This window comes from Macaca thibetana, chromosome 7, assembly GCF_024542745.1.
Source record: "Macaca thibetana thibetana isolate TM-01 chromosome 7, ASM2454274v1, whole genome shotgun sequence".
NCBI classification, from domain to species: Eukaryota; Metazoa; Chordata; class Mammalia; order Primates; family Cercopithecidae; genus Macaca; species Macaca thibetana.
In genome coordinates this window covers 57154099-57181805 of record NC_065584.1, presented here as the reverse complement: position 1 = coordinate 57181805, position 27707 = coordinate 57154099, and the positions used below count along the sequence as shown (strand labels likewise).

Here is a 27707-nt window from a genome sequence, read left to right as displayed (position 1 = left end):
GATTAAGTAGACATACCAGGTAATTAACTCTTTAAAGAAAGAGGATAAAATCCAGACTCTCAACATTGTATTACATTGTCCAATATACAATAACAAAAACAACTGAAGAAGCCAGGAAATAGGAACCCATAACCAGTTAAAAACAAATTACTAAAAACAGACCCAGAGGTGACACAGATGTTAAAATCAGCAGACAAGAATTTCAAAACAGCAATTATAAATACGTTCCAGGATTTAAGAGAAAAGATAAACACAGTAAGTGAGCAGATGGAATAGCTCAGTAGAAAAACAGAAATTATATATATGGATGTATGTGTATATACAGGTATATTACATATATTACTGAAAGTCTAGATCCAAAAAACGCTTGCCTGAAATAAAATTCACTGAATGGGCTTACCAGTAGACTCAATAACTATAAAAAAGATCAATGAGTTTCAAGTCAGGGCAAGAAAAACAAAACTGAAGTACAGTGAAGGAAAAAAAAAAAACTTATGTGTGGATACAGGGAGAAGAGTGGAGTGGGAGTACAAAGCCTCCATGACCTGTGGACAACATTCAGTGTTCTTACATACATAACTGGAGTCCCAGAAGCAGAGGAGACAGACTGGGGCAGAAATTTTGAATAAATAGTGGCCAAGCATTTTCCAAATTTGATAAAAAATATTAACCTACAAATCTAAGAGGCTCAATGAGCCCAAGACAGAACATAAAGAAAAAAATGTAGTTAGACACAACACAAATTGCTTAAAAAAAACCAAAACCCACAAAAATTTCATATTGCAGTACCTCATATCTTTTTTTTAAAAAACTGAGTTGATGTCATGAATTGGGTTGTAGTTCGCAGCTTTAAAAAATACTCATGTAGAAGAACATACAGATATGCTACAGTTCAGGTTTTTTTTTTTTTTCCCAAAAATAGTTATTCTGTCAATATAGGTTTTTATTTGGTAGTTATATGTCTATTTTTAGGATGAATATAGCTTGTCAAAAAGCCTCAACTATACCAATGGTTAAAAAATAAAAGTGTCTTGAGTTTGTGCTTCCTACTTGGGAAATCTGTGATTGCTTCTCTGGAGACAGAAACACTTACCTCCCTAGAACTGTTACTAAACAGATTTGTAAGACAATATAGATGCTTCCTAACTGACAAAGGCTTGACTTACAATTTTTCTGACTTTCTGGTGGTACAAAAGTGATATGCATTCAGTAGAAACTGTACTTTGAATTTTGATCTTTTCCCAGACTAGCGATATATAGTATGATACTCTCTTGAGAGATGCTGGACAGCGACAGCAAGCCGCAGCTCCCAGTCAGCTACCCTAACATTAAATATTCTGAGCATGTTTAAGCTGGCTGGGCTAAGTTATGGTGTTTGGTAGGTTAGGTGTGTTAAATGTTTTTTTTTTTTTGCCTTATGATATTTTCAACTTAAATGGGTTTATTAGGATGTAACCCCACCGTAAATCAGGGAGCATCTGTACATCTTACTCAAAATCTCTATTGCCTTTATCACTCTTAGCCTTCAGGTAAGATAAACAGGACAAACAGAAATCTCAAACTGAAGTTGGTTAAACTTTCAGAAATCCTGAGACTTCCTTAGCCTAAAGGGTTTTTTGTTGTTGTTGTTTTTCTCCTTTGCCTGAATGTCAAGTGACAGCAGTTCCCCTTGGAGTTCATTAACTCTATGAACCAAAATATCTGGGCATCCTATACATCTGGGAATACTGCCATTAACTCAAGTTACTACGTTTATTACATTTCCAGTTATTAACTGGAACTCAGAGTACACACAGTTTTCCATTCAAACAGGTCCAGGAAGCATTTCCTCTGAAACAACATTTACATTAAAATTCAGAGACTGTCTTCTGGAAAACTGCCCTCTAAACTCAATACATAGAATTTTGCCAAGTATTGTTAATAACTAATGCAATGGTAAAATAGGGTGTTGATCCCTGTATTCATGTCTCTCTAATATAGAGACATATGCCAATCTTAAATTGCTGGAAGACTGTCCCAGCAGGGCACCTCAAAAAGAGGTGACATGGAATCCTTCTGAAGCAGATGACTACAAAAAGAAGAGAGCCGCCACCCAAGTCAGTTGTACCAAAACTGATAACTACATGAAGTGGAAAGTCTGCCCAAGGCCCATGGAAAGATAACTGGAGCTGCTGGTTACTTTAACCTGCAACAACAGTACTTTATTTTCTTAGTCACATTTCCCCCGGCTTTTTGCTAGCTGGAGGTTTTGGACTGTTGACAGATACTTGTTACTTCTTTATTATGATACCTGTAGAGTCCCTATTCTTACTATTGCCCTTTGCAGCCTTAGTCAGCCTGGAGTATGAGTCTAACACCTGGCTGAAATTTGCTCGTGAGTCAGCTAAAATTATACAACTAAACTAACTGTTAGGCTTATACTCTTTGTGAATAACTCCTATCTTCCCTTGGTGCCAATTCCTTGTAATCAGTTGGTTTCCTAGGTAACTGGGCTCAACCACTAATACACTCTTCAGATGACAAACCAAAAAAAAAAAAAAATTAGGTAATTTAGCTAATACACTCATATCTGAATCAGACTGAGAAAGTAAGAAATCTTTCTTGCCATTAATGAGGCTGAAAGGACAGACATAAATCCAAATGCAAAGTCAACAAGAAACAATGTTTCTCCCAAGGATATTTTGTACATGTAAAGTTTCATATAATGACCCCCTCTGAGTTATTCTGCTTTCTGAGAAATCTCTCTCTCTAAAATCACTGACTGCCAGAAACATTGCTATATGAAATCACATTAAGAATGAATCATCCTATTCTTGCCTGGACTAAATCACTGACACAGAGAAACAGACTCAATTTCCAATCCAGATGCAGAGCTTCAAATAAAGGCATATTTGAACACAACACTTCAAAAAGTTTCCAAGGAAACATACTCCTGGGTTTACTTTAACAGCAGAGACCCTTTCATACACATCCCTACTTTGCATTAAGTCATCACTTAAAATTCACCTGAACTCCACTCTTCCCCAAATCATGTATTTCTTTTCCCTTGTTTGATGAAATGTTGAATGGTTTGGTTCCTCTGGTGTGTGTTCTCTCTCATTGCAAGGAGTCAGTAAACCTGACTGTGTTGGACTACACGTTTGTCCCTGGTGGTCTTAGACTGATTGGGTATGATTCGTAATAATAATTTATGTCCACTAAAAATACATGGTAAGAATGCTTACAGTAGTCATAATAGCCCAAAACCAGAAATAAATCAAATGCTCATCAACAGAAGAATGGATAAATTATGGTATGGTCATACAATGGAGTATTACCGTATAGTGAAAACTGAACTATTTCTACACATGACTCTAACAGACATAATGTTGAGTAAAAGAAGCCAGGAACAAAAGGGTGCTTTTTGTATGATTCTATTTACCTGAAGGTCAAGATCAGGTAAAAGCCAGTTTATGTGACAGAGATCGGAATAGTAATTCGCCTGGGGAGAGGGGAGGGCAGGCGAGTATAGAATTTAAGAATACTGATTGTGAAGGCTCTCATGAGGGAAACTTCTGAGATTCTGATAATGTTCTATATTCGTATTTTTAGCTGGGTGGTAGCTATATGAGTGTATATATTTAAAAATTTATCCTGGAGTATTCTTAAGATTTGAGCATTTTACTATATATAAGTTATCACTTCAATTTAAAACACTGAAACAAAAACAAAGTAGAAATAAATAGCATAAAATCTATTGAACAAACAAAAGCAAAGTGGTAAAACACTCCTGATAAATACAAAGAAGTTTTAAAGACAAGTCATTAATAAAGTGACCTTCTACTCTACCACTTTCTGTCTGGTGCTTTAAGCACATGGAGCTCACTCTATGAGGATATTAGTATTTTGGGCTAATATCATGGAATATAAAAGAACTAAATCTTGATCTTATCTCTGAAAAAGCCTATTTTGGTTAAGAAGACTGAATATCATAAATATGTCAACTCTCCCAAAGTATTAAGATCTCTGTAAAAACAGGTTTTTTTTTTTAAAACCACAAAAGCTGATTCTTAAGTTTATGTGGGGAAGGCACAATAGCCAAATGTCATAATGAAAAATAAGTGTGACAAGGTACATATGTGTGTGTGGTGGGGAGGGGCAGAGAGTAGGAGTAGGATTAGTTCTAACAGATATTATCAAGACATAATAATCAAAAGTATGCTACTGGCACAAAAACAGACATTTACGCAACAGAATAGAATTTCCAGAAACAACCCTAAAATATGTATGGCAATTCAGTATATAATAAAGATGGCATGTCAAATCCATGAGTAGAAAGACTGCATTTTCAATAAATAATGAAACTGAGTTGTCATCTAGAAAGAAACTCAAGTTGCAATCCATACTCATACCTTCTACCAAGTAATTTACATCAGATTTTTAAATATTAAAAAAGAAACTAAAAACACAAGAAACAATACGAAAATTATTTTATAACTTTGGAATCGAGAAAGCCTTCTAAATATGACACAAAACCCCAAAACTATACGAGAAAAGACAGATAAAATAGACTACATTAATGGAATACTACAGAACTACATAAAATAAAGAATATGTTACAATGGAATATCAACTTTGCTACTTTTCTCTTTAGTATTTGAGGCCCACAGACTTCATCTCAGACTATAAAAGGAGAGAACAGCATAAGAAGATATCATCGATCTAGGCACTAACAAAGATACTAAATCTTGAATTACTGGCTTAATTATGAAAAGGCCTGATTGAAACAACTGAGAAGGGAAGGATACTCTCCAGTGACTAAGAGTTTTAAAGCTGCACCCATAAAGCTAGAGATGTTTGGGTTTATGAAAACTCAGACTTAAACAAAATGCACACTGCCAATAATTCTAATTAGTTCAAATATTTAATGAATTATCTTCCTCTAGTATGGTTTACAATTTTATTGATTTTGTTAGTCATGAACCTTATTTTACTGTAAACTACTTTAAATCTCTCAGAACAAGTATTCATTTAAGGCAATAAACCAGAGAAGAACTAAAATTTCTTTACGAATCTGTTGTTCTAAATTAATTTGGCTAAGGTGACAAATACTGATAGGAAATTTTCACCGGTCAATGATTAATTTATTAAATTAAAAACCAATCTCTCTTTTGAAATATTTCCTTTAGAAAAGATTCATCTTAGTGCTAATCTGATTTTTAAAACCTGAAACCAACCCAAACATGCAGTGAGAGTAAATTGGCTAACTACAATAAATCAATTAATGAAAAAGAATGCAATCGCTAAACAGAATGGTTATAAAGTCTACGCTAATATATGGAAATTAGTTTTATTATTAAGTGAAATTTTATGCATAGCATAAATTCATCCATGTAAAAATACACATGAAAATGAAAGAAGTGTGGCAAAATATTAACTATGGGTTGGCTCTGGGTGATGTGATTGTATGCAATGTTAATTTTCTATTTTTTTTCTTTTAGATTTTCAGCAATGGGCATGATTATGTCCATAATTGGAAAATAAAAATTATTCAAAAATTATAAACCAAGGGAATTCCATTGAAACCAGAAAAGCAACCCCTATTTTAGAAGTATTCTGATATGTTGAAGTATGTAGTCTTAATTAGTCTGAAATTTTATTATTCTACAAAACATACAAGAACACCCAGCACAACCCTCCAAAACCACCAATGGAAAATGTAAACCAAACACATACAATTTATTTCTGAAGCTGTCCGTTCAGCTCTGGCATTCCTGTTTGTAGATCTAATGGTATGACGAATGATTGCATGGGGCTGTGAATATAAGCATAATATATATACTTTAACAAATTTCAATGATAAAGTTATAAGGTCAAACTCTCATCATTTATTGATAAATATGAATATCTACTAGTAAATTATAGGATAAACATAAAACAAATACAATGTATGCTAAAATACTTTGGAAGGTTTTTCACTTGTTCCATGTTTATACTGTATAAAATACTGAAGAGATTCAAAGACACACACAAATCTTGTCCTCAAAGAGCTTATAGTCTAGGGAGGTAAGACACACAAATACTCACAGGTAAGAAAATGGCAAGCACTTTTCATTAAGAGGATAAATGGACTACTAGTAAAGCCCAGTGGAGGGAGAAATGACTTTGACCTGAAGGGGTATAGTTCTTCATGAAAGCTGTAATCTCATCTGGGGCCCTGAAGTACCAGTAGGCACTGAATATGCGGCAATGTGGGAAAAGCATTCTAGATAGCAGAAAGAATATGAACAAAGTGAGATAAGAAGTAACAGGAAATTGCGGAGTGTTTGTAGGGAGTGGGGGTTGGTTATTATTTGGTTGCAGTGAAGATTAGGTGATGAGATGACAAAGATGGAAAGACAGACTGTGAGGGTGAGCCCGATCATCAAAGGCTCTGAATGTCAGTCTGGGTATTTTCACCTCAGTTTCTTGGCAAAAGGAATTTTTTGGAGACTTTACAGCAAGGAAATGGCATTGCCAGTGTCAGCTTTAAGAGTTATCTATTAAGTATGTATGAGACTACGGAGGAGAGAAATACTGGATACAGGGAGATTGAGTAAGAATATTGTAGTAAGCCAAGTGAGAAGCATGCTACTTCTACCCACTGTGCAGAACCTCCTGCTCTTTTGAAGTTAGGCCTTCAGCTCAACCCCTATTTACCAAATTTCTGATGACTCACTCTCATTCACTGATGGCTCTGAAAGTGGCTCATCTGTTCACCTCTTACTTCAATACCCACCAACACACCAAATAAATTCAAAGCCCCAAGAGGATCCATTGTTCTAGACTTATTTTCTGACCCCATCTTCAAAGACACTCTCATATATTTCAATGTACTCTCAACTCCTAAAAATCACAGCTTGGACCCTGTCATCAACTCTGATGCATGAATTTCCTCTATATTACAAATCTCCGATGTTTTGAGTTTACTCTCTCACTTACTCCCATTACACTTGTTCAACGTTCCCAATGGAATATCAAGTGCACTGATCCATTACTTTCTCACTCTCCATCAACATCTCTCCTTATCTGGTCTATGTCTGGTAGCACATAATTTCAAGTGATTTCTTGCAAAAATCCTAAATTCCCTTTGCCCCACTATCTTTTAGTAGACTGGGACAGCAAAATGCCAATCCTGGATAAACTCAACTGGTCACCTTTGCGTTTACACATCTGGGGTATCAATCATGCTGGAGGAAAATTATACAGTAGAACACACTGAAAATTCATCTAACCTGAGCTCTGACTCTAGTCATTTAACCCTCCATTCCCCTCAATTACTATTCCGTACCTTCTTCACATTCTTCAAACCTACCCATTTTCCTTCACCCATACAGATCACCTCACCACTTACTTCACAGAGAAAATAGAAATCACCAGCTACACTGCATTACCAACCATCCCTTTCTCTAATGGAAGAGCAGTGTTGCGTCTCCCTGCTTTCTTCTCATGGACTCTGCCTTTCCATCTTGCTTCCCTTGACTCTTCTGTCTATTGGACAGTATTATGAGCATTTAACGAAAGAAAAAGCATGAAAAAAAAATCCTTCTCCAGCTTATTCTCTTCCAGCTACCGCTCTACCCTATCCCTCCCTTCACAGCTCAATTTCATAAATGAATTGCAATACATATCTTTCAAACCAGTCAATCTAGCTCCCCTTCCTCTATTAGAAAATTATCCCTGTTAAACTCATCAAACACTAACCACCTAAAGCCAAAAACTAGTTTAACTTAATTTCTATGTTCTCATTGAAACTCTCCTTTCTTCTTTCAATGTTCCTTATCAATCTCCTCTGCTATTGCCCTTTGCCTACTTGATCCTTAAATTTTGGGAGAAATCTCAGGTTCTGTGCTAGGCTCTCTTCTCATTCTATATGCTTCCCTTGGGTGATCACATTTACTCTTTTTTTTTTTTTTTTTTTTTTTTGAGACGGAGTCTCGCTCTGTCGCCCAGGCTGGAGTGCAGTGGCCAGATCTCAGCTCACTACAAGCTCCGCCTCCCGGGTTTACGCCATTCTCCTGCCTCAGCCTCCCGAGTAGCTGGGACTACAGGCGCCCGCCACCTCGCCTGGCTGGTTTTTTGTACTTTTTAGTAGAGACGGGGTTTCACCAGGTTAGCCAGGATGGTCTCGATCTCCTGACCTTGTGATTCGCCCGTCTCGGCCTCCCAAAGTGCTGGGATTACAGCCTTGAGCCACCGCGCCCGGCCCACATTTACTCTTAAGGCATCAACTACATGTGTATCTAATGACTCTCAAATTTATATTTTTATTATTTTATTTACTTTTATTTTTTTGAGACAGGGTCTTGCTCTGTCACCCAGGCTGGAGTACAGTGGCACAATCATGGCTCACTGCAGCCTCGACCTCCTGCACTAAAGTGATCTTCCTACGTTGGTCTCCCAGGTAGTTGGGACTACAGGTACCCGCCACCAAGCCTTGCTAATTTTTTTTTTTTTTTTTTTTTTTTTTTTTTTTAATTTATTTATTATTATTATACTTTAAGTTGTAGGGTACATGTGCATAACGTGCAGGTTTGTTACATATGTATACTTGTGCCATGTTGCTGTGCTGCACCCATCAACTCGTCATTTACATCAGGTATAACTCCCAATGCAATCCCTCCCCCCTCCCCCCTCCCCATGATAGGCCCCAGTGTGTGATGTTCCCCTTCCTGAGTCCGAGTGATCTCATTGTTCAGTTCCCACCTATGAGTGAGAACATGCGGTGCTTGGTTTTCTGTTCTTGTGATAGTTTGCTAAGAATGATGGATTCCAGCTGCATCCAAGTCCCTACAAAGGACTCAAACTCATCATCCTTTTTTATGGCTGCATAGTATTCCATGGTGTATATGTGCCACATTTTCTTAATCCAATCTGTCACTGATGGACATTTGGGTTGATTCCAAGTCTTTGCTATTGTGAATAGTGCTGCAATAAACATACGTGTGCATGTGTCTTTATAGCAGCATAATTTATAATCCTTTGGGTATATACCCAGTAATGGGATGGCTGGGTCATATGGTACATCTAGTTCTAGATCCTTGAGGAATCGCCATACTGTTTTCCATAATGGTTGAACTAGTTTACAATCCCACCAACAGTGTAGAAGTGTTCCTATTTCTCCACATCCTCTCCAGCACCTGTTGTTTCCTGACTTTTTAATGATCGCCATTCTAACTGGTGTGAGATGGTATCTCATTGTGGTTTTGATTTGCATTTCTCTGATGGCCAGTGATGATGAGCATTTTTTCATGTGTCTGTTGGCTGTATGAATGTCTTCTTTTGAGAAATGTCTGTTCATGTCCTTTGCCCACTTTTTGATGGGGTTGTTTGTTTTTTTCTTGTAAATTTGTTTGAGTTCTTTGTAGGTTCTGGATATTAGCCCTTTGTCAGATGTGTAGATTGCAAAAATTTTCTCCCATTCTGTAGGTTGCCTGTTCACTCTGATGGTAGTGTCTTTTGCTGTGCAGAAGCTCTTTAGTTTAATGAGATCCCATTTGTCAATTTTGGCTTTTGCTGCCGTTGCTTTTGGTGTTTTAGACATGAAATCTTTGCCCATGCCTATGTCCTGAATGGTACTACCTAGGTTTTCCTCTAGGATTTTTATGGTATTAGGTCTAACATTTAAGTCTCTAATCCATCTTGAATTAATTTTCGTATAAGGAGTAAGGAAAGGATCCAGTTTCAGCTTTCTACTTATGGCTAGCCAATTTTCCCAGCACCATTTATTAAATAGGGAATCCTTTCCCCATTTCTTGTTTCTCTCAGGTTTGTCAAAGATCAGATGGCTGTAGATGTGTGGATTTATTTCTGAGGACTCTGTTCTGTTCCATTGGTCTATATCTCTGTTTTGGTACCAGTACCATGCTGTTTTGGTTACTGTAGCCTTGTAGTATAGTTTGAAGTCAGGTAGCGTGATGCCTCCAGCTTTGTTCTTTTGACTTAGGATTGTCTTGGAGATGCGGGCTCTTTTTTGGTTCCGTATGAACTTTAAAGCAGTTTTTTTCCAATTCTGTGAAGAAACTCATTGGTAGCTTGATGGGGATGGCATTGAATCTATAAATTACCTTGGGCAGTATGGCCATTTTCACAATATTGATTCTTCCTATCCATGAGCATGGTATGTTCTTCCATTTGTTTGTGTCCTCTTTTATTTCACTGAGCAATGGTTTGTAGTTCTCCTTGAAGAGGTCCTTTACATCCCTTGTAAGTTGGATTCCTAGGTATTTTATTCTCTTTGAAGCAATTGTGAATGGAAGTTCATTCCTGATTTGGCTCTCTGTTTGTCTGTTACTGGTGTATAAGAATGCTTTGTGATTTTTGCACATTAATTTTGTATCCTGAGACTTTGCTGAAGTTGCTTATCAGCTTAAGGAGATTTTGGGCTGAGACAATGGGGTTTTCTAAATATACAATCATGTCATCTGCAAACAGGGACAATTTGACTTCTTCTTTTCCTAACTGAATACCCTTGATTTCTTTCTCTTGCCTGATTGCCCTAGCCAGAACTTCCAACACTATGTTGAATAGGAGTGGTGAGAGAGGGCATCCCTGTCTTGTGCCAGTTTTCAAAGGGAATTTTTCCAGTTTTTGCCCATTCAGTATGATATTGGCTGTGGGTTTGTCATAAATAGCTCTTATTATTTTGAGGTACGTTCCATCAATACCGAATTTATTGAGCGTTTTTAGCATGAAGGGCTGTTGAATTTTGTCAAAAGCCTTTTCTGCATCAATTGAGATAATCATGTGGTTCTTGTCTTTGGTTCTGTTTATATGCTGGATTATGTTTATTGATTTGCGAATGTTGAACCAGCCTTGCATCCCAGGGATGAAGCCCACTTGATCATGGTGGATAAGCTTTTTGATGTGTTGCTGAATCCGGTTTGCCAGTATTTTATTGAGGATTTTTGCATCGATGTTCATCAGGGATATTGGTCTAAAATTCTCTTTTTTTGTTGTGTCTCTGCCAGGCTTTGGTATCAGGATGATGTTGGCCTCATAAAATGAGTTAGGGAGGATTCCCTCTTTTTCTATTGATTGGAATAGTTTCAGAAGGAATGGTACCAACTCCTCTTTGTACCTCTGGTAGAATTCAGCTGTGAATCCATCTGGTCCTGGGCTTTTTTTGGTTGGTAGGCTATTAATTGTTGCCTCAATTTCAGAGCCTGCTATTGGTCTATTCAGGGATTCAACTTCTTCCTGGTTTAGTCTTGGAAGAGTGTAAGTGTCCAGGAAATTATCCATTTCTTCTAGATTTTCCAGTTTATTTGCGTAGAGGTGTTTATAGTATTCTCTGATGGTAGTTTGTATTTCTCTGTGGGGTCGGTGGTGATATCCCCTTGATCATTTTTAATTGCGTCGATTTGATTCTTCTCTCTTTTCTTCTTTATTAGTCTGGCTAGTGGTCTGTCAATTTTGTTGATCTTTTCAAAAAACCAACTCCTGGATTCATTGATTTTTTGGAGGGTTTTTTGTGTCTCTATCTCCTTCAGTTCTGCTCTGATCTTAGTTATTTCTTGCCTTCTGCTAGCTTTCGAATGTGTTTGCTCTTGCTTCTCTAGTTCTTTTAATTGCGATGTTAGAGTGTCAATTTTAGATCTTTCCTGCTTTCTCTTGTGGGCGTTTAGTGCTATAAATTTCCCTCTACACACTGCTTTAAATGTGTCCCAGAGATTCTGGTATGTTGTATCTTTGTTCTCATTGGTTTCAAAGAACATCTTTATTTCTGCCTTCATTTCGTTATGTACCCAGTAGTCATTCAGGAGCAGGTTGTTCAGTTTCCATGTAGTTGAGTGGTTTTGAGTGAGTTTCTTAGTCCTGAGTTCTAGTTTGATTGCACTGTGGTCTGAGAGACAGTTTGTTATAATTTCTGTTCTTGTACATTTGCTGAGGAGTGCTTTACTTCCAATTACGTGGTCAATTTTGGAGTAAGTACGATGTGGTGCTGAGAAGAATGTATATTCTGTTGATTTGGGGTGGAGAGTTCTATAGATGTCTATTAGGTCTGCTTGCTGCAGAGATGAGTTCAATTCCTGGATATCCTTGTTGACTTTCTGTCTCGTTGATCTGTCTAATGTTGACAGTGGAGTGTTGAAGTCTCCCATTATTATTGTATGGGAGTCTAAGTCTCTTTGTAAGTCTCTAAGGACTTGCTTTATGAATCTGGGTGCTCCTGTATTGGGTGCATATATATTTAGGATAGTTAGCTCTTCCTGTTGAATTGATCCCTTTACCATTATGTAATGGCCTTCTTTGTCTCTTTTGATCTTTGATGGTTTAAAGTCTGTTTTATCAGAGACTAGTATTGCAACCCCGCTTTTTTTTGTTCTCCATTTGCTTGGTAAATCTTCCTCCATCCCTTTATTTTGAGCCTATGTATGTCTCTGCGTGTGAGATGGGTCTCCTGAATACAGCAGACTGATGGGTCTTGACTCTTTATCCAGTTTGCCAGTCTGTGTCTTTTAATTGGAGCATTTAGTCCATTTACATTTAAGGTTAATATTGTTATGTGTGAACTTGATCCTGCCATTATGATATTAACTGGTTATTTTGCTCATTAGTTGATGCAGTTTCTTCCTAGCCTCAATGGTCTTTACATTTTGGCATGTTTTTGCAATGGCTGGTACCGGTTGTTCCTTTCCACGTTTAGTGCTTCCTTCAGGATCTCTTGTAAGGCAGGCCTAGTGGTGACAAAATCTCTAAGCATTTGCTTATCTGTAAAGGATTTTATTTCTCCTTCACTTATGAAACTTAGTTTGGCTGGATATGAAATTCTGGGTTTAAAATTCTTTTCTTTAAGAATGTTGAATATTGGCCCCCACTCTCTTCTGGCTTGTAGAGTTTCTGCTGAGAGATCTGCTGTTAGTCTGATGGGCTTCCCTTTGTGGGTAACCCGACCTTTCTCTCTGGCTGCCCTTAAGATTTTTTCCTTCATTTCAACTTTGGTGAATCTGGCAATTATGTGTCTTGGAGTTGCTCTTCTCGAGGAGTATCTTTGTGGCGTTCTCTGTATTTCCTGGATTTGAATGTTGGCCTGCCCTACTAGGTTGGGGAAGTTCTCCTGGATGATATCCTGAAGAGTGTTTTCCAACTTGGTTCCATTTTCCCCCTCACTTTCAGGCACCCCAATCAGACGTAGATTTGGTCTTTTTACATAATCCCATACTTCTTGCAGGCTTTGTTCGTTTCTTTTTCTTCTTTTTTCTTTTGGTTTCTCTTCTCGCTTCATTTCATTCATTTGATCCTCAATCGCTGATACTCTTTCTTCCAGTTGATCGAGTCGGTTACTTAAGCTTGTGCATTTGTCACGTATTTCTCGTGTCATGGTTTTCATCTCTTTCATTTCGTTTAGGACCTTCTCTGCATTAATTACTCTAGCCATCAATTCTTCCACTTTTTTTTCAAGATTTTTAGTTTCTTTGCGCTGGGTACGTAATTCCTCCTTTAGCTCTGAGAAATTTGATGGACTGAAGCCTTCTTCTCTCATCTCATCAAAGTCATTCTCCGTCCAGCTTTGATCCGTTGCTGGCGATGAGCTGCGCTCCTTTGCCGGGGGAGATGCGCTCTTATTTTTTGAGTTTCCAGCTTTTCTGCCCTGCTTTTTCCCCATCTTTGTGGTTTTATCTGCCTCTGGTCTTTGATGATGGTGATGTACTGATGGGGTTTTGGTGTAGGTGTCCTTCCTGTTTGATAGTTTTCCTTCTAACAGTCAGGACCCTCAGCTGTAGGTCTGTTGGAGATTGCTTGAGGTCCACTCCAGACCCTGTTTGCCTGGGTATCAGCAGCAGAGGCTGCAGAAGATAGAATATTTCTGAACAGCGAGTGTACCTGTCTGATTCTTGCTTTGGAAGCTTCCTCTCAGGGATGTACTCCTCCCTGTGAGGTGTGGGGTGTCAGACTGCCCCTAGTGGGGGATGTCTCCCAGTTAGGCTACTCAGGGGTCAGGGACCCACTTGAGCAGGGAGTCTGTCCCTTCTCAGATCTCAACCTCCGTGTTGGGAGATCCACTGCTCTCTTCAAAGCTGTCAGACAGAGTCGTTTGCGTCTGTGCAGAGGTGTCTGTGTGTCTTAGTTTACTGTGCCCTGTCCCCAGAGGTGGAGTCTACAGAGACAGGCAGGTTTCCTTGAGCTGCTGTGAGCTCCACCCAGTTCGAGCTTCCCAGCAGCTTTGTTTACCTACTTAAGCCTCAGCAATGGCGGGCGCCCCTCCCCCAGCCTCGCTGCTGCCTTGCCGGTAGATCACAGACTGCTGCGCTAGCAACGAGGGAGGCTCCGTGGGTGTGGGACCCTCCCGGCCAGGTGTGGGATATGATCTCCTGGTGCGCCTGTTTCCTAAAGCGCAGTATTGGGGTGGGAGTTACCCGATTTTCCAGGTGTTGTGTGTCTCAGTTCCCCTGGCTAGGAAAAGGGACTCCCTTCCCCCTTGCGCTTCCCAGGTGAGGCAATGCCTCGCCCTGCTTCAGCTGTGGCTGGTCGGGCTGCAGCAGCTGACCAGCTCCGATCGTCCGGCACTCCCCAGTGAGATGAACCCAGTACCTCAGTTGAAAATGCAGAAATCACCGGTCTTCTGTGTCGCTCGCGCTGGGAGTTGGAGACTGGAGCTGCTCCTATTCGGCCATCTTGCTCCGCCCCCGCCTTGCTAATTTTTAAAATTTTTTTGTAGAGACAGGGTCTCACTGTGTTGCCCAGGTGGGTCTCCAACTCCTTGGCTCAAGTGATCCTCCCACCTTAGGCCCTCCTAAACTGCTGGGATTACAGGCATTAGCCATCATACCCAGCTTCAAACCTGTACTTTTAATCCAAACTTTTCTCTCCAAGCTACAATGACGTATTTAGCGCCTTACTAGACATTTCCATTTGGAAGTTCTATGCAACATCTTCTTCAGTATAAAACGTAACTCATCTTTCTTCCCAAGCCTGATTTTACCATAGTGTTCCTATCTTAGTAAATGGTTATATCTATCCAACTGCTCAAGTCAAAATCTGGTAGTAATTCTTTTCTTATTCCTTACCTTCATGTCTTCATCCAATCATTAACTCTCTCATATAATTCTTAAATTAATCCACTTTTCTCCATCCTTGCTCTACCATCCTAGTTTACCATTATTTTTATCTCATATAATTTCAACAGTCTTTTAACAGGTTTTCAGTAATGAACTCACCATTCTGAAGTCACTGAGATCTTTAAAAAATGCACATTTTGATTACGTCACTCCCTTACCCTTTAATGGCTTTCTACTACCCTTAGACTAAAGCCCAACATTTTAAACACAGTTTGAGAGACGGTATTTACCTCTGTATCGTTATCTTCTATCACTTCCTTCTTCCCTATTTTCTGCTCTAGTCAGACTGACTTTTCTTTCTCTCTCATTCTCTCTCTTTTATTCTTCCCCTGAGACAGGGTCTCATCCTGTCACCCAGGTTGGAGTGCAGAGACGTGATCTCGGCTCACTGCAACCTTTGCTTCCCAGACTCAAGCGATTTTCCAGACTCAGCCTCCTGAGTAGCTGGGACTACAGGCATGTGCCACCATGCCCTGCTAATTTTTTTGGTATTTTCTGTAGAAATGGGGTTTCGCTATGTTGCCCAGGGTGGTCTTGAACTCCTGAGTTCAAAGTGATCTAGCTGCCTCAGCCTCCCACAGTGCTGAGATTACAGATGTGAGCCACCGCGTCCAACCCAGACTGTCTTTTCTTTAGTTCCTTATGTACAGTGCCTTCTCCCTTATCACCAGGCTTTCAAACATGTTATTAACACCTCTGCTCAGGCCACTTACATTTATTCTCTTCCTCGAATTCTGACTTATCTTTCAGGTTTTCAGCTTAAATGTCACTTCTACAATAGTGAGTTTTTTCCTGCCCCTATAATATCCCTCCATAGCACCTTTTACCTCCCATTCCATCACATGTGTAAATTAGTCATCGGTATTTCTGAATTTCCTTTGAGACTATACTATGAGCACTATAAAAGCAGGGATAATGTTAGTCTCATACACCATTGTGCCCCCAACTGCCTGGCACATGGTTTTGCATTTCAAGAATTGAAAAGTATGGTGACATCATTAAACAGAAATAGAGAATTCAGAAAGTAGAGTAGATTTGGGAAGCCCAGCAAAATGTGGTAAAAAATAGGTGTTTGGTTATTTACATAACCAGTGAAAGGCAAACTGGAGAATTGAGTAATATCTAACTCTACATTTATGCAAGAATAACTTTACTTTCTTTAAACAATGGATCTTTAAACAATTAAAATACTTATTAATCCCAAGTTGCAAACAGTGGTTCAAGTAGAAAACAATTTTATGTATGGCTGGTTTATTTAATATTTCCACTTCAAGTTCATTTAACATTCCACTAAATATTCACTGGGTACTCACGACATGACAGGATTATGCTATACACCAGGCAACGGGGAAATAAAGATTGGAGTTTAAAGACTGTTTAATGACTATTTCTATTAAATACATACATAGATATGATGGTGTATTAACTAAGAGAGGAGGCTCTGGAGTTTGCCTGGATCTAAATCCTGGTTCCATTTCCTATTTGCCATATGATGCTGGGCAAATTACTTCCATTTTTTGTCCCTCGTTTCCTCATTTATAAAACAGGGATATTAATGGTACCTACTACAAAGGACTGTTTTGATATTAGATGAGTTAACACAGAAATTATTTGGCGTAACACGTGGCACACACTGAGTACCCAATGAGTGCTAGTAGTTACTATAATATTTATTTATTTAAAGACAAAAGTCTCACTCTGTTGCCCGGGCTGGCGTGCAATGGAACAATTTCAGCTCACTGCAATCTCTGCCTCCTGGGTTGAAGAGCTCCTCCTGCCTCAGACTCCCAAGTAGCTGGGACTACAGGTGCCTGCCACCACACCCAGCTAATTTTTGTATTTTTTTCAAGTAGAGATAGGGTTTTACCACGTTGGCCAGCTGGTCTTGAACTCCTAACCTCAAGTGACCTGTCCATCTTGGCCTCCCAAAGTGCTGGGATTACAGGAGTGTCTGGCCCATAGTATGATATTTATAGGAAATAATTTAAAACTGAAGAACAGGAAATAGAAAATTCCCTTTAGTGAAGATAGAGATATAAGGGAAATAAAGGCTAAAAAGGACATGAAGAGACAGATTCAGAAAAACTTAGGAAAAAAATAGAATCATAAAAGGAGAAGAAGGAACACAAGGAGAGAAAGAGACTGGTGAAAAAATATAGTTGTGCTATATACAGTCATAAGTAGATACCTGTTAATGAAGAGGAAGTCTCTCATTCCTGATTTCCTGACAAGTTGTGTTGTTATAGAAAATACATTACGTGCCAGGCACGGTGGCTCACGCCTGTAATCCCAACACTTTGGGAGGCTGAGGTGGGTGGATCATGATGTCAAGAGATCAAGAACATCCTGGCCAACATGGTGAAACCCTGTCTCTAGTAAAAATACAAAACTTAGCCGAGTGTGGTGGCAGGAGCCTGTAGTCCCAGCCACTCAGGAGGCTGAGGCAGAAGAATCAATTGAACCCAGGAGGCGGAGGCTGCAGTGAGCCGAAATTGTGCTACTGCACTCCAACCTGGTAACAGAGTGAGACTCCCTCTCAAAAAAAAGAAAAAAGAAAATACATTAAAAATAATTCTATAATGTTTTCAGAGAAGGCAAGCATGGTTATGAATAGCCCTACAACTAATTATATAAGAAATAATAGTTTTGAAATACTGAAAAGGATAACATTTTCCAACAGGAACTTCAGCTTCATTCTTGAAAATTATTTGTATTCTGTTAATACAAATTCAACTACAAAAATGAGCAGCTGGATTTCTAAGAAGTCTTTTTCAGAAAAAATAATACGCATATGTGTTGTGGCTATGCTTTTTTTTCCCTTAGTTGAAAGCAAGGCTCTTAAAACCTTTATTTCCTTGGAAACAGATGTTCTTTATATATATCCCATAGAAAGATCAAACTCACTACAGAAGCTGAGGTCCAGAGAAAAGGGCAATCACCAAAAGGGAAAGCACCTCTGCATTGCTGCAGAGGGACACCTAATTTCAATCTCAGCTACCAAAACTTCAGGCTAACCAAACTAAGAACATAAAAAGAGAGTGTGTTAAGAACTAATCCTAGTTCTGAGGAGAACTAGGATAAAAAAAGTATCAACTGATAATTATGTGCAGGAAAGGTGTAGTTTACACTATTAATCTCTGTAGCTAAGCCTGTTTTAACTAAGCGAAAAGATGGACTCAGAAAACAAAGAAAAAAAAGCAAACTTTAGGCCTTATAAAACATTTGTTTTCAACTATGAGACTGCAAACACTTCCTTACCTCAAAGTCGTCATCATCTGCTTCAGTGTAATGTGCATGGTTATCTGGATTGTTCACTCTGTCTAACAGTTCAACCGCTAGGGCTCTAGAGAGACCTGGCTGCGCAACAAAAGTGTGCTAAAAGAAAACAAAATGAAATTTCATGAGCATGCCTTTATGTCTATGGTTTAAAGAAAATGCTATCTTCATTTTTTCATTCGGTAACTAGCAGAGACAAGTATATGGGAGTCTACTAATATAAATAAACTGTCTTAGTAAAAATATTCATCAGAGAATCCATAATTACATATTATATAAAACTGAAGAGCCTTTGTAAATTTAGAAAGTAATTTCTTTTTGTAAAGTTATCTAATCTATATTAAGTTCTAAAATTATATAGATTAGATATGGCTATATCAATGACATTCATTACTCATATCACTATACTGATGCAAATGAATACTGTGGTATGGTCCATAACCACAATAAGAAAAAAGCATGTATATCCTATATTTGCATACATTTAATTCTGTAAAATTATGTTAATGTACAAAGACGTATATAATTGAATACTGGCATTTCAGTAAAGCTTTCTTAGGTTGTTGTAATCATTGACTATTTCTAATATAAAAGTGTTTTAGACACACACATATGCAGAGTATTCTATACATTCATATTAGAAGCCAAGAAATGTAATTCATTTTAGCTAAGGGCAACATTTTAAAGTTTTCTCTAAGGCAGGGGTGAGCAAACTACAGCCCATGGGGAAAATCTAGTGCACTGACCGCCTCTTTTTGTAAATAGTTTTACTGAGTATTAAAATTATACCCACATGTGTACAACTGTTTATGGCTGCTTCTGGGCTATAATGGCAGAACTCAGTAGTTGTGGCAGACGCTGTATGGCCCACAAAGTTTAAAATATTTACTATGTGAACTGCCTATAGAAAATTTGCTGGCTGGGCATGGTGGCTCATGCCTGTAATCCCAGCACTTTGGGAGGCTGAGGCGGGTGGATCACGTGAGGTCAGGAGTTCAAGACCAGCTTGGCCAACATGGTGAAACCCTGTCTCTACTAAAAATACAAAAATAAGCCAGGTGGTAGTGGCATGCGCTTGTAATCTCAGCTACTCGGGAGGCTGAGGCAGGAGAATGGTTTGATCCTGGGGAGCTGGGGCGGAGGTTGCAGTGAGCTGAGATCGTGTCACTGCACTCCAGCCTGGGCAACAGAGTGAGACCCTGTTTCCAAAAAAAAAAAAAAAAAAAACAGAAAGTTTGCTGACCCCTGCTGTAAGAGATCGCTAACATTTTTATATTAAAAACCTAAATACTTTTGTTCCACTGATATGTCTAATTTACAACTACAGGAAATCCCCTTGTAATTTCAATGACTTACAGTCAGAAGTCTTTCAGCAGTTGGTCTTTTTTTTGGGTTTTTGGTTAGTGCTATTTTGACAAAATTATGGAATGTTGATGACCTTCAAATAAAAAGAGATGTACAAAAATATTTCACTACTATATTTTGGTGTTAGTAAATAACATTAACTTAGGAACAGTTAGTAAGTCTAAAACACCATGATTTTTTTATTGGGCCACTTAGTTAAAGTACAATATATTCCTTGGAAACAACTGTGTCAGTTTTGTCTTTTAAATAAAATACAATTAAATAACAGAACAGTAATATACAACCATAAAAATTACACTAACAATCAGAAATGGATAGGCTGTATCATTTATATATGACCTAATTTTCTAGGTACTACTTAGGAGTCTAAATGTCCTTTTCTCATTGCATAATTTACCTAGTATGTAAATGTTGTGCTATACCAAAAGAGTTGGATGGCACAAAAGGCAGGCACGGGATAATATAAGAGACTATTTAAATCCCAAAGAGACTAATTAATTTCTTAGAAAAAAACGCAAAGAGGAGGGAGCAATTTTAGCAACCAGAAGGGTTTTCTGCCACCTTCACTGACGAAGTGGGGAAAGGGAGAAGACATAAATTAAAGGTATCACATTTTGATTATTGATAAATGACACAAAAAGGTATTTCTACCATTGCCAAGATTCCACTGGAGAGAATGGACAAGAACTAAAGGGATGAAATAACCATATTTATCAGCAACGACAACAACCACACACCAGTTCTGTGCAGAGAAATCAAATCACTATATCGCATTTGATGGCTCGTGACAGAGATAACATGGAGTCAGACAGTATCGGGACTGGCAAAGATTCTCCAATGGTAACAACTGCTCTGAAATCTGACTGTGAATTTAGCATTTATAGCGAACATTCATTCATTCCTGAATGAATATCAGTCATTTCTTCCATAAAACCATTCAGTTCCAGATGTCTAGGAACTTAGGGCAACAGGAAATAGGAAGGACCCAGTGTCAATACTGTTAGCAGCAGAATATAAACTCCTTTCTCTACACAGTGTGATTTGCTGTTCTTTCCTGTCATCATCCCCAGAATGGCTGGAGTCCTAAATAAAATAAGACAGACTACTGAAACATAAAGCAGTGGTTGAGAACCTGTTTGTGGGGAGGGGCCTCTTAGAATCTGAAATAAGCTATAGACTGTCTTCTCAGAAAAATGGATATACATACAGAATTTTGGGGGCTCACAATTCCTCAAAGATCCATGTAATCTAGATAAAGAATTCCAGAATTTAAGAATTCGGAAACTTACTCACACGGCTTCTTTTATTAAATGCATGGGGAAGATATTACCAGAAAAATAATCTTTAATTTGTATTAACCAATTGATGACATCTTTTTGGACTATAAAGATAGGTAAACTGCTTTACTTTGTAAGAGAAGAGATCAAGATGAAAATAAGTAATAAACATTTTGAGTATTACCGAAGGAAGAGAGGGAAAAACCAACAGAGACTGATTTTAAGTGTCATGGTATCTGGGAACCCTTTTCATATCACCTTCCATGAAAGTCAATGTGAAATTAATGGAAGTAAAGGAATACAGGGCAAAAATAGATGATTCTTCAAAATCTTCATGTATTCACTTCTAATTCTTTCCTCACCACATTTCTTACCCAATCTGCCAAAGAGCTAAGAAAGTATTGAATTTTATGAGAATATTGGATTATAAAGAACACTGGGCCGGGTGAGGTGGCCCACGCCTGTAATCCCAGCACTTTGGGAGGCCGAGGTGGGTGGATTACGGGGTCAAGAGACTGAGACCATTCTGGCCAACATGGTGAAAACCCATCTCTACTAAAAATACAAAAATTAGCTGGGTGTGGTGGCACGTGCCTATAGTCCCAGCTACTTGGGAGGCCGAGACAGGAGAATCGCTTGAACCCGGGAGGCAGAGGTTGCATTGAGCCAAGATTGTGCCACTGTACTACAGCCTGGCGATAGAGAGAGACACTGTCTCCAAAAAAAAGAAAGAAACACTGGGCTGGGCACAGTAGCTCACATCTGTAATCCTAGTACTTTTGGAGACTGAAGTGGGAGGATCTCTTGAGGCCAGGAGTTTGAGACCAGCCTGGGCAACATAGTGAGACCCTGTTTCTACAACAAACAAAACTTAGCCAGGTGTGGTGGCACATCCTATAGTCCCAGCTACTCAGGAGGCAAAGGAGGGAGGATCTCTTCAGCCCAGGATTTTGAGGTTGCAGTGAGCTATGATCATGACACTGCACTACAGCCTGGATAACACAGCAAAATCCTGTCTCAAAGAAAAAAAAAAAAAAAAAAAAAGAAATATCAGAAAATAAATCTAGATCCTTGCCATAGGTCTGCAAGCAAATCAGCTGTGTAGCTTTGACAAAACTGCTTAATGTCTATGAACTTCTGTTTAATTATCTATAAAATATAGGAACTGAATCTACACCCCTTTCGATTGTAAAATTCTATAAAACATATATTCTTTAACTCACCATTTTGTTTTGTCCTTTAGTTTGGGAGGTTGAAAATTACTTTTTGACATTAAGAAGAGAGCCCTGAAATAAAAATTATAGTTAAAGAACAATATCAAAATTACTACATCTAACAATTAGAATGAATACTCTGTAATGAATTTATACAAGACTACCACATAAGTGGGCAATGATAAAAACTACTATGGGATATAGAAATTAAATTTTTAATACTTTATAAGCCTACAAAAAATTTCTCGACTACAGAGGAGATTTTTAAATTTCCAACAAGCCCTTATTCACAAAGCAAACCTACCAAACATTGGAAAAGAGTTTTCCTACTATACTGTTACATATGTAACCCATATTATATCTTAAGCACATGTCTATATAATTGTATATAACTCTCTAATACATAGAGATGACATGTTCCCCTAACATTAGGTTGCATATTTAACCAAAGACTGGCTCCATATTTCTTTTGGGTGTACAGGCAAATTATATCCATTTCCTGATTGTTTTCCTTTTTTGGACAATGGTTTCCCATATTCTCTTGGTATATTAAATACACAAACCAATCTACAAGAGAACTTTGTCTATAAACTCACGTGTGACCCATTTTCTTTTGGGCTATGGGGGTAGTATGATAGAGGATTTAAGAAGTTCTAAAATGCTCTATTTCAGCATTTCCTACAGAAATCCCAGGTTTCTAAGCAAATTCCTTATTCTTTTTTAGCATAACAAATACATTTTTCCTTTTTAAAAATTAAATGATTCAAAGGAAAAATTTTAAAAAATCTATATTCCCACCATTCTATTATTTAACATTTTCTAAACTTTAAAAAGTTTCTAATGTTTTTAGTCTTTATCTAAATGCTTACCAATTGCATTATATTTACATTAGTATTTATAATTTTTTCCATTAATAATCAATTTTCCATTTTGCTTTGGTTCATATATATGTAACCGCTCCCCTTAACTGCTAAATAATTAGATTAGCAATTGATCAACTACTACATATTTAGATTTTTTCCCTTGTTATCCTGAAATGCATAATTCTTAGCATTTTCTTAGATTATTTCTGAAGTATAATCCCCTAAACAGTGGAATCACTGAAACATTTGTATTGTCCTTAATAAATAACATCAAAGTGTTTTCCAAAAGGTCTGTACTTATCAGCATTCTAGCTAAAAGTAGGTATCTTTTAATATATATTATCTTTAGCTGCTTATGAGGTCAAATAGATTCCCATATCTGGTACTTGCTCATAAACCTTAATCTATCTTTTTCTTGTAGTCTTTGAATGATTTCCTTATATAGTATATATTAATCAGTTGCCGATTATGTTAGTAAAACACTTTTACCATTCTGTTAATTTTTTTTTAGCTTCATATCATTTATTTTTAAAGTGTCAATTTTAGCCTAATCTATCTTTTCCTTCAAAGTATCAAAAAACTTTTCAGAAGCCCTCAAATATTTTTTTCTGAGACAATACATCCTAGAATGTAAATGATAATTATATTCAGCACAGACACCTCTTCGTTATTCCTCGACAAAATAAAAAGAAACAAAATCAAATATAACTAGAAAAGTTTCATCTGCATTCTATCATTTACTTATAATTCCACATAGGACAAAAAAAAAAAAAAAAAAAGATGAATTGATAAAAGAATGAACAGGAAGACTCAAAGAGTCTTAAAAGAATGTTAACTGTCATATCCTAGTGCGATTATTAAGGGAAATTTGTTTTATGGAAAAGCTTCAAACAGTGTGGAAAATTTACTCTTATGCTGTTTTAGGAGCAGCAATACAAGACAGGTTTTTTTTTTTTATTTTAAAGACTAATCAAGTACAGTAGTGAGAAGGAGAAGAAGAGCAGAACAAGGAGCTTGATCTGTAATTGTGAAAAATGAATTGAGATAACTATCTTCGGACTAGCCCACAATAGGTTTTGGATGAGATTATCCCTAAATCCCTTACAACACCTTTACTATTTTTCATTCTTAAAAATGAGCTTGATGCTGAGTTATCAGCATTTCACTTTCCCCATAGACTTGATCAATAACTGGATAATTATAAATAATGAGAACACCTCATTGGGTGGAGATCAAACATAGGTGGTTGAAGTTCTCCAAGTTCAATTGCTGTTATTCCTACTGCCCAGATATCACAGAGTTGGTTGTAGCCACCATTCTTCTCTACTGCTGCAACTTCTGGGGCCATCCTAGAAGGAATCAATGAATACAACATTTTTGTTGTTAAATATTGATCTGAATCTGTTACTTCCTGTTATAATCACTAGGCTTGTTGAAGGGAAGGAGGCTGAGACATGTTTACCAGAAAAGAAGAAACATTACTAAGTAAAGGCTTAAATCTCTATTTCACACACATACACACTTTTAAAACTAATTAAGAATCTTGAATGCCCTCCTCTGAATGTTTATGTTCTAAGGAAAAATCTTGTTTTAGTTTAGTTTCTGTTTTTGTGAATCTTGTTATATAATATGCAAAAAGAAAAAGAATACTTAAATCCCTGTGAAGGTCAAAGAAAAGTTCCCAAAGGAGGTGAGACTTCTAAGTAAGGTGCGGAGCCTGGACATTTCAGTGAGAGGAAACGAGTACAGATTTAGGGAGACCAGGAAACCTGACACGACAGTGCTCAATGTATCACCTGCAAACTGATAAGGGGCCATACATTGCTGGCTACCAGTCTGTAGTAAATACAGAAATGGAGAGTAAGCATTTATGCTTGTCCAAATGCATACATTCATTTTTATCTTATTTTACAAATAAGTCTGTAATGGACAGGAAGTAACACATGGTTTGAGAAAGTCTAGAAAGTATTTGGACAAGAAATTTCAGAAGTAGAGGCTAGATTATAAATCATCTACTGATTAAACAAAAAAGGTTAGACTTTATCATGAAAATGATGGGGACCCAATGAAAGATTCAATTACGAGGGCAAACAATCTAAAACTTCATGGCAAGATGAAGGATAGTGTGAAATCAGGTGAAGCCAGTCAGGCAGACATGTTAGAGGTCTGTTTCAAAAATACAAGGGGAAAAAAACCCCCAAGAACTTTTCAAAGACAGTAGCAGAGGGAACAGAATGAAAGGGGTTAACTTAAGATATAGATCTGAGGAGGAAATGCTTGTGGATATTGAAATAGAGCTATTATTGAACAACTGTTGAATATGCAGAAGACTGAAGGGGGAGTTATATGTTTGGGAATCAGTACTGTAGAAGGCATCTGAAGTTATAAAGTGTAGATGATACTGTTCAGGGGAAATATTCTTTTATCTTTTCAAACATTTACTAACTTAACTTCAAATAATTTGAATTGAATATCCACAAGGGACAAGTTGCTTTTATATGTACTTAGGCTACAAAAAGTTATATTAACACACTGTCTCTCAAATTAAGTGTGGTTAGGATATAAAGTATGTATACTAAAAATGTGAACAGGTAGATGTGTACTATATGCAAGTGCTACAAACATAATAATGGATATAGGAGTAAGGAGAAGTAAACAATCACCATGGAGCAAGATAACTGAAGGCAAGTTTCACAGAGGAAAGAGGCTGAGGTGCAGCCCAGAGAAAGCAAACAGGATTCATCTCCTCTACCCACTGGAATCAGTTAGTGGTGGTGGCTAACCAGAATGTCAAGTTGACTATGACTGTTGCACTTCCTGGCTCAGGGGGAAACTGTATTCAATCAGTTGGCCATAGCTATAGAATGGTAGAGAGCGTGGCCCTCTCAAGAATGGGGATAGCTTAAGATAACACAGAAAAATGGTAACTTAGGGAAGCAGTAAAGAAAGCTAAAGTAGTAGTATTTCACCTGATACAGTCAGGGTACAAAAAATAGACAATTTAGACTAGAAGAGTATTCACAAAAAGGACAGTCATAGAGAGTGAGGGACTCTGATGTCACTAAGGAAATCCTATAGGTTATCTAACTCACCTATATCTTCATTTAACTTTTATTTAACTGATACTTATTGAGGCTTTTTTCCCGTTAAAGTGATATGTGTTGACTGAAAAGAATTTGGAATATGTGAAAAAATATGGAAGAAAAGAAGTTAAGCATGATCCCACTCAAAGAGAGCTCCTGTTTCACATATTTTCATCCATGATTTTTACACACACACACCTTTTATAAAATGTTATCATATTGCATATACTACTTGGAGTCTTGCTTTTTAAAATTAACAGCATATCATGAACAGTAGCATATTATTCCACTGAACTGAATAAATGTAATTCCCTTAACTAATTCCTGTTGTATATTATTTTCCCTCAATTTTTATCATTAAAACAGTGTGATAAAGCTTATCATATATAAATCTGTATGCCTCTCTAATAAATTACTAGATGTGGAATTACTGAGAATAAAGAAGATAAACATTGCTTAAAGTTACTGATAAACATTACCATCAAATTATGCTTCAAAATTGTTCTACCAATTTCTTTTTTTTTTTCCTTCAACTTTTAAGTTCCAGGGTACATGTGCAAGACGTGCAGGTTTTTTACACAGGTAAATGTGTGCCATGGTGGTTTGCTGCACAGATTAACCCATCATGTTGGTATCACTATTAAGCCAGCATCCATTAGCTATTCTTCCTGATGCTCTTCCTCCCTAACCCCTATTCTACCAATTTCTACTCTCACTGCCAAATATTTAGTAATAGCAAGTATGCCCATAATTCCAAACATTTTCCAATATGATAGAAAAAAGTCATTTAATTTGTTCATCAAGGGAAACAAGAATATATATATTTTTAGGTTAGTCAAGTGAAGCACTGAGAGCAAAGAAGGAACAAAGAATAGGGGCTGCATGCCCCTAGCCATGACCTGCAGGCCATTACTTAATGTAAGAAACATGAGAAAACATTTACATTTGCCTATTTACTTCAAAGACATGAAGTAATTCACATTGGAGAAAAACCCCATGAATGGAAGAAATTTGGTAAAGCCTTGAGATTCTGCAGTTCTTTTCAAAAACATAAAAGAACTCATAGTAGAGAAAAATCTCATAAATGCGATAAAGCCTTTGGATATTCCAGTTACCTTCATAACCACAAAAGTGCTCATACTGGAGAGAAACCCTATGAATGTATGGAATATGTGAAATAATTAAGTTGTCTTAGTTGCTTTCAAAGGGCTCATACTGGTGAAAAATCTTTTACATGTAAGAAATATGGTAAGGGAGTTTTTCTTTCTAGTTCCCTTCAGAAACATGAAAGAAATACTACTAGACAGAAACCCTATACATGTAAGAAATGTGGTAAAGTCTTAGTCATTTCTGCCCCATGTGAAGACATGAAAGAACACATACTAGAGAGAAATCCTGTGACTATAAAAAATGTGGTAAAGCCTTCAATCAATACAGTTCCCTTAGAAGACATGAAAGAGCTCATACTGGAGAGAAACCCTATGAATGTCAAAAATGTAGTAAATCCTCCAGTTGTTTCAGTTGCCTTCAGACATATGAGAGAACTCAT

The 27707-nt window shown here is 37.5% G+C and overlaps 1 protein-coding gene across 3 annotated transcripts in view; it reads right to left on the bottom strand.

Annotated features, from left to right (window-relative positions):
• Nucleotides 1-27707, bottom strand: part of MAP4K5 (mitogen-activated protein kinase kinase kinase kinase 5) — a 113430-nt gene that overhangs the window by 31026 nt on the left and 54697 nt on the right. For all 3 annotated transcript variants that reach the window (XM_050796874.1, XM_050796875.1, XM_050796876.1), the window contains 5 exons: nucleotides 24293-24424; nucleotides 22222-22284; nucleotides 19713-19794; nucleotides 18339-18455; nucleotides 5716-5794 (listed from right to left, as the gene is read on the bottom strand). In XM_050796874.1, the coding sequence (XP_050652831.1) occupies nucleotides 5716-5794; nucleotides 18339-18455; nucleotides 19713-19794; nucleotides 22222-22284; nucleotides 24293-24424 (473 nt within the window). The remainder of the gene's footprint in view (nucleotides 1-5715; nucleotides 5795-18338; nucleotides 18456-19712; nucleotides 19795-22221; nucleotides 22285-24292; nucleotides 24425-27707) is intronic.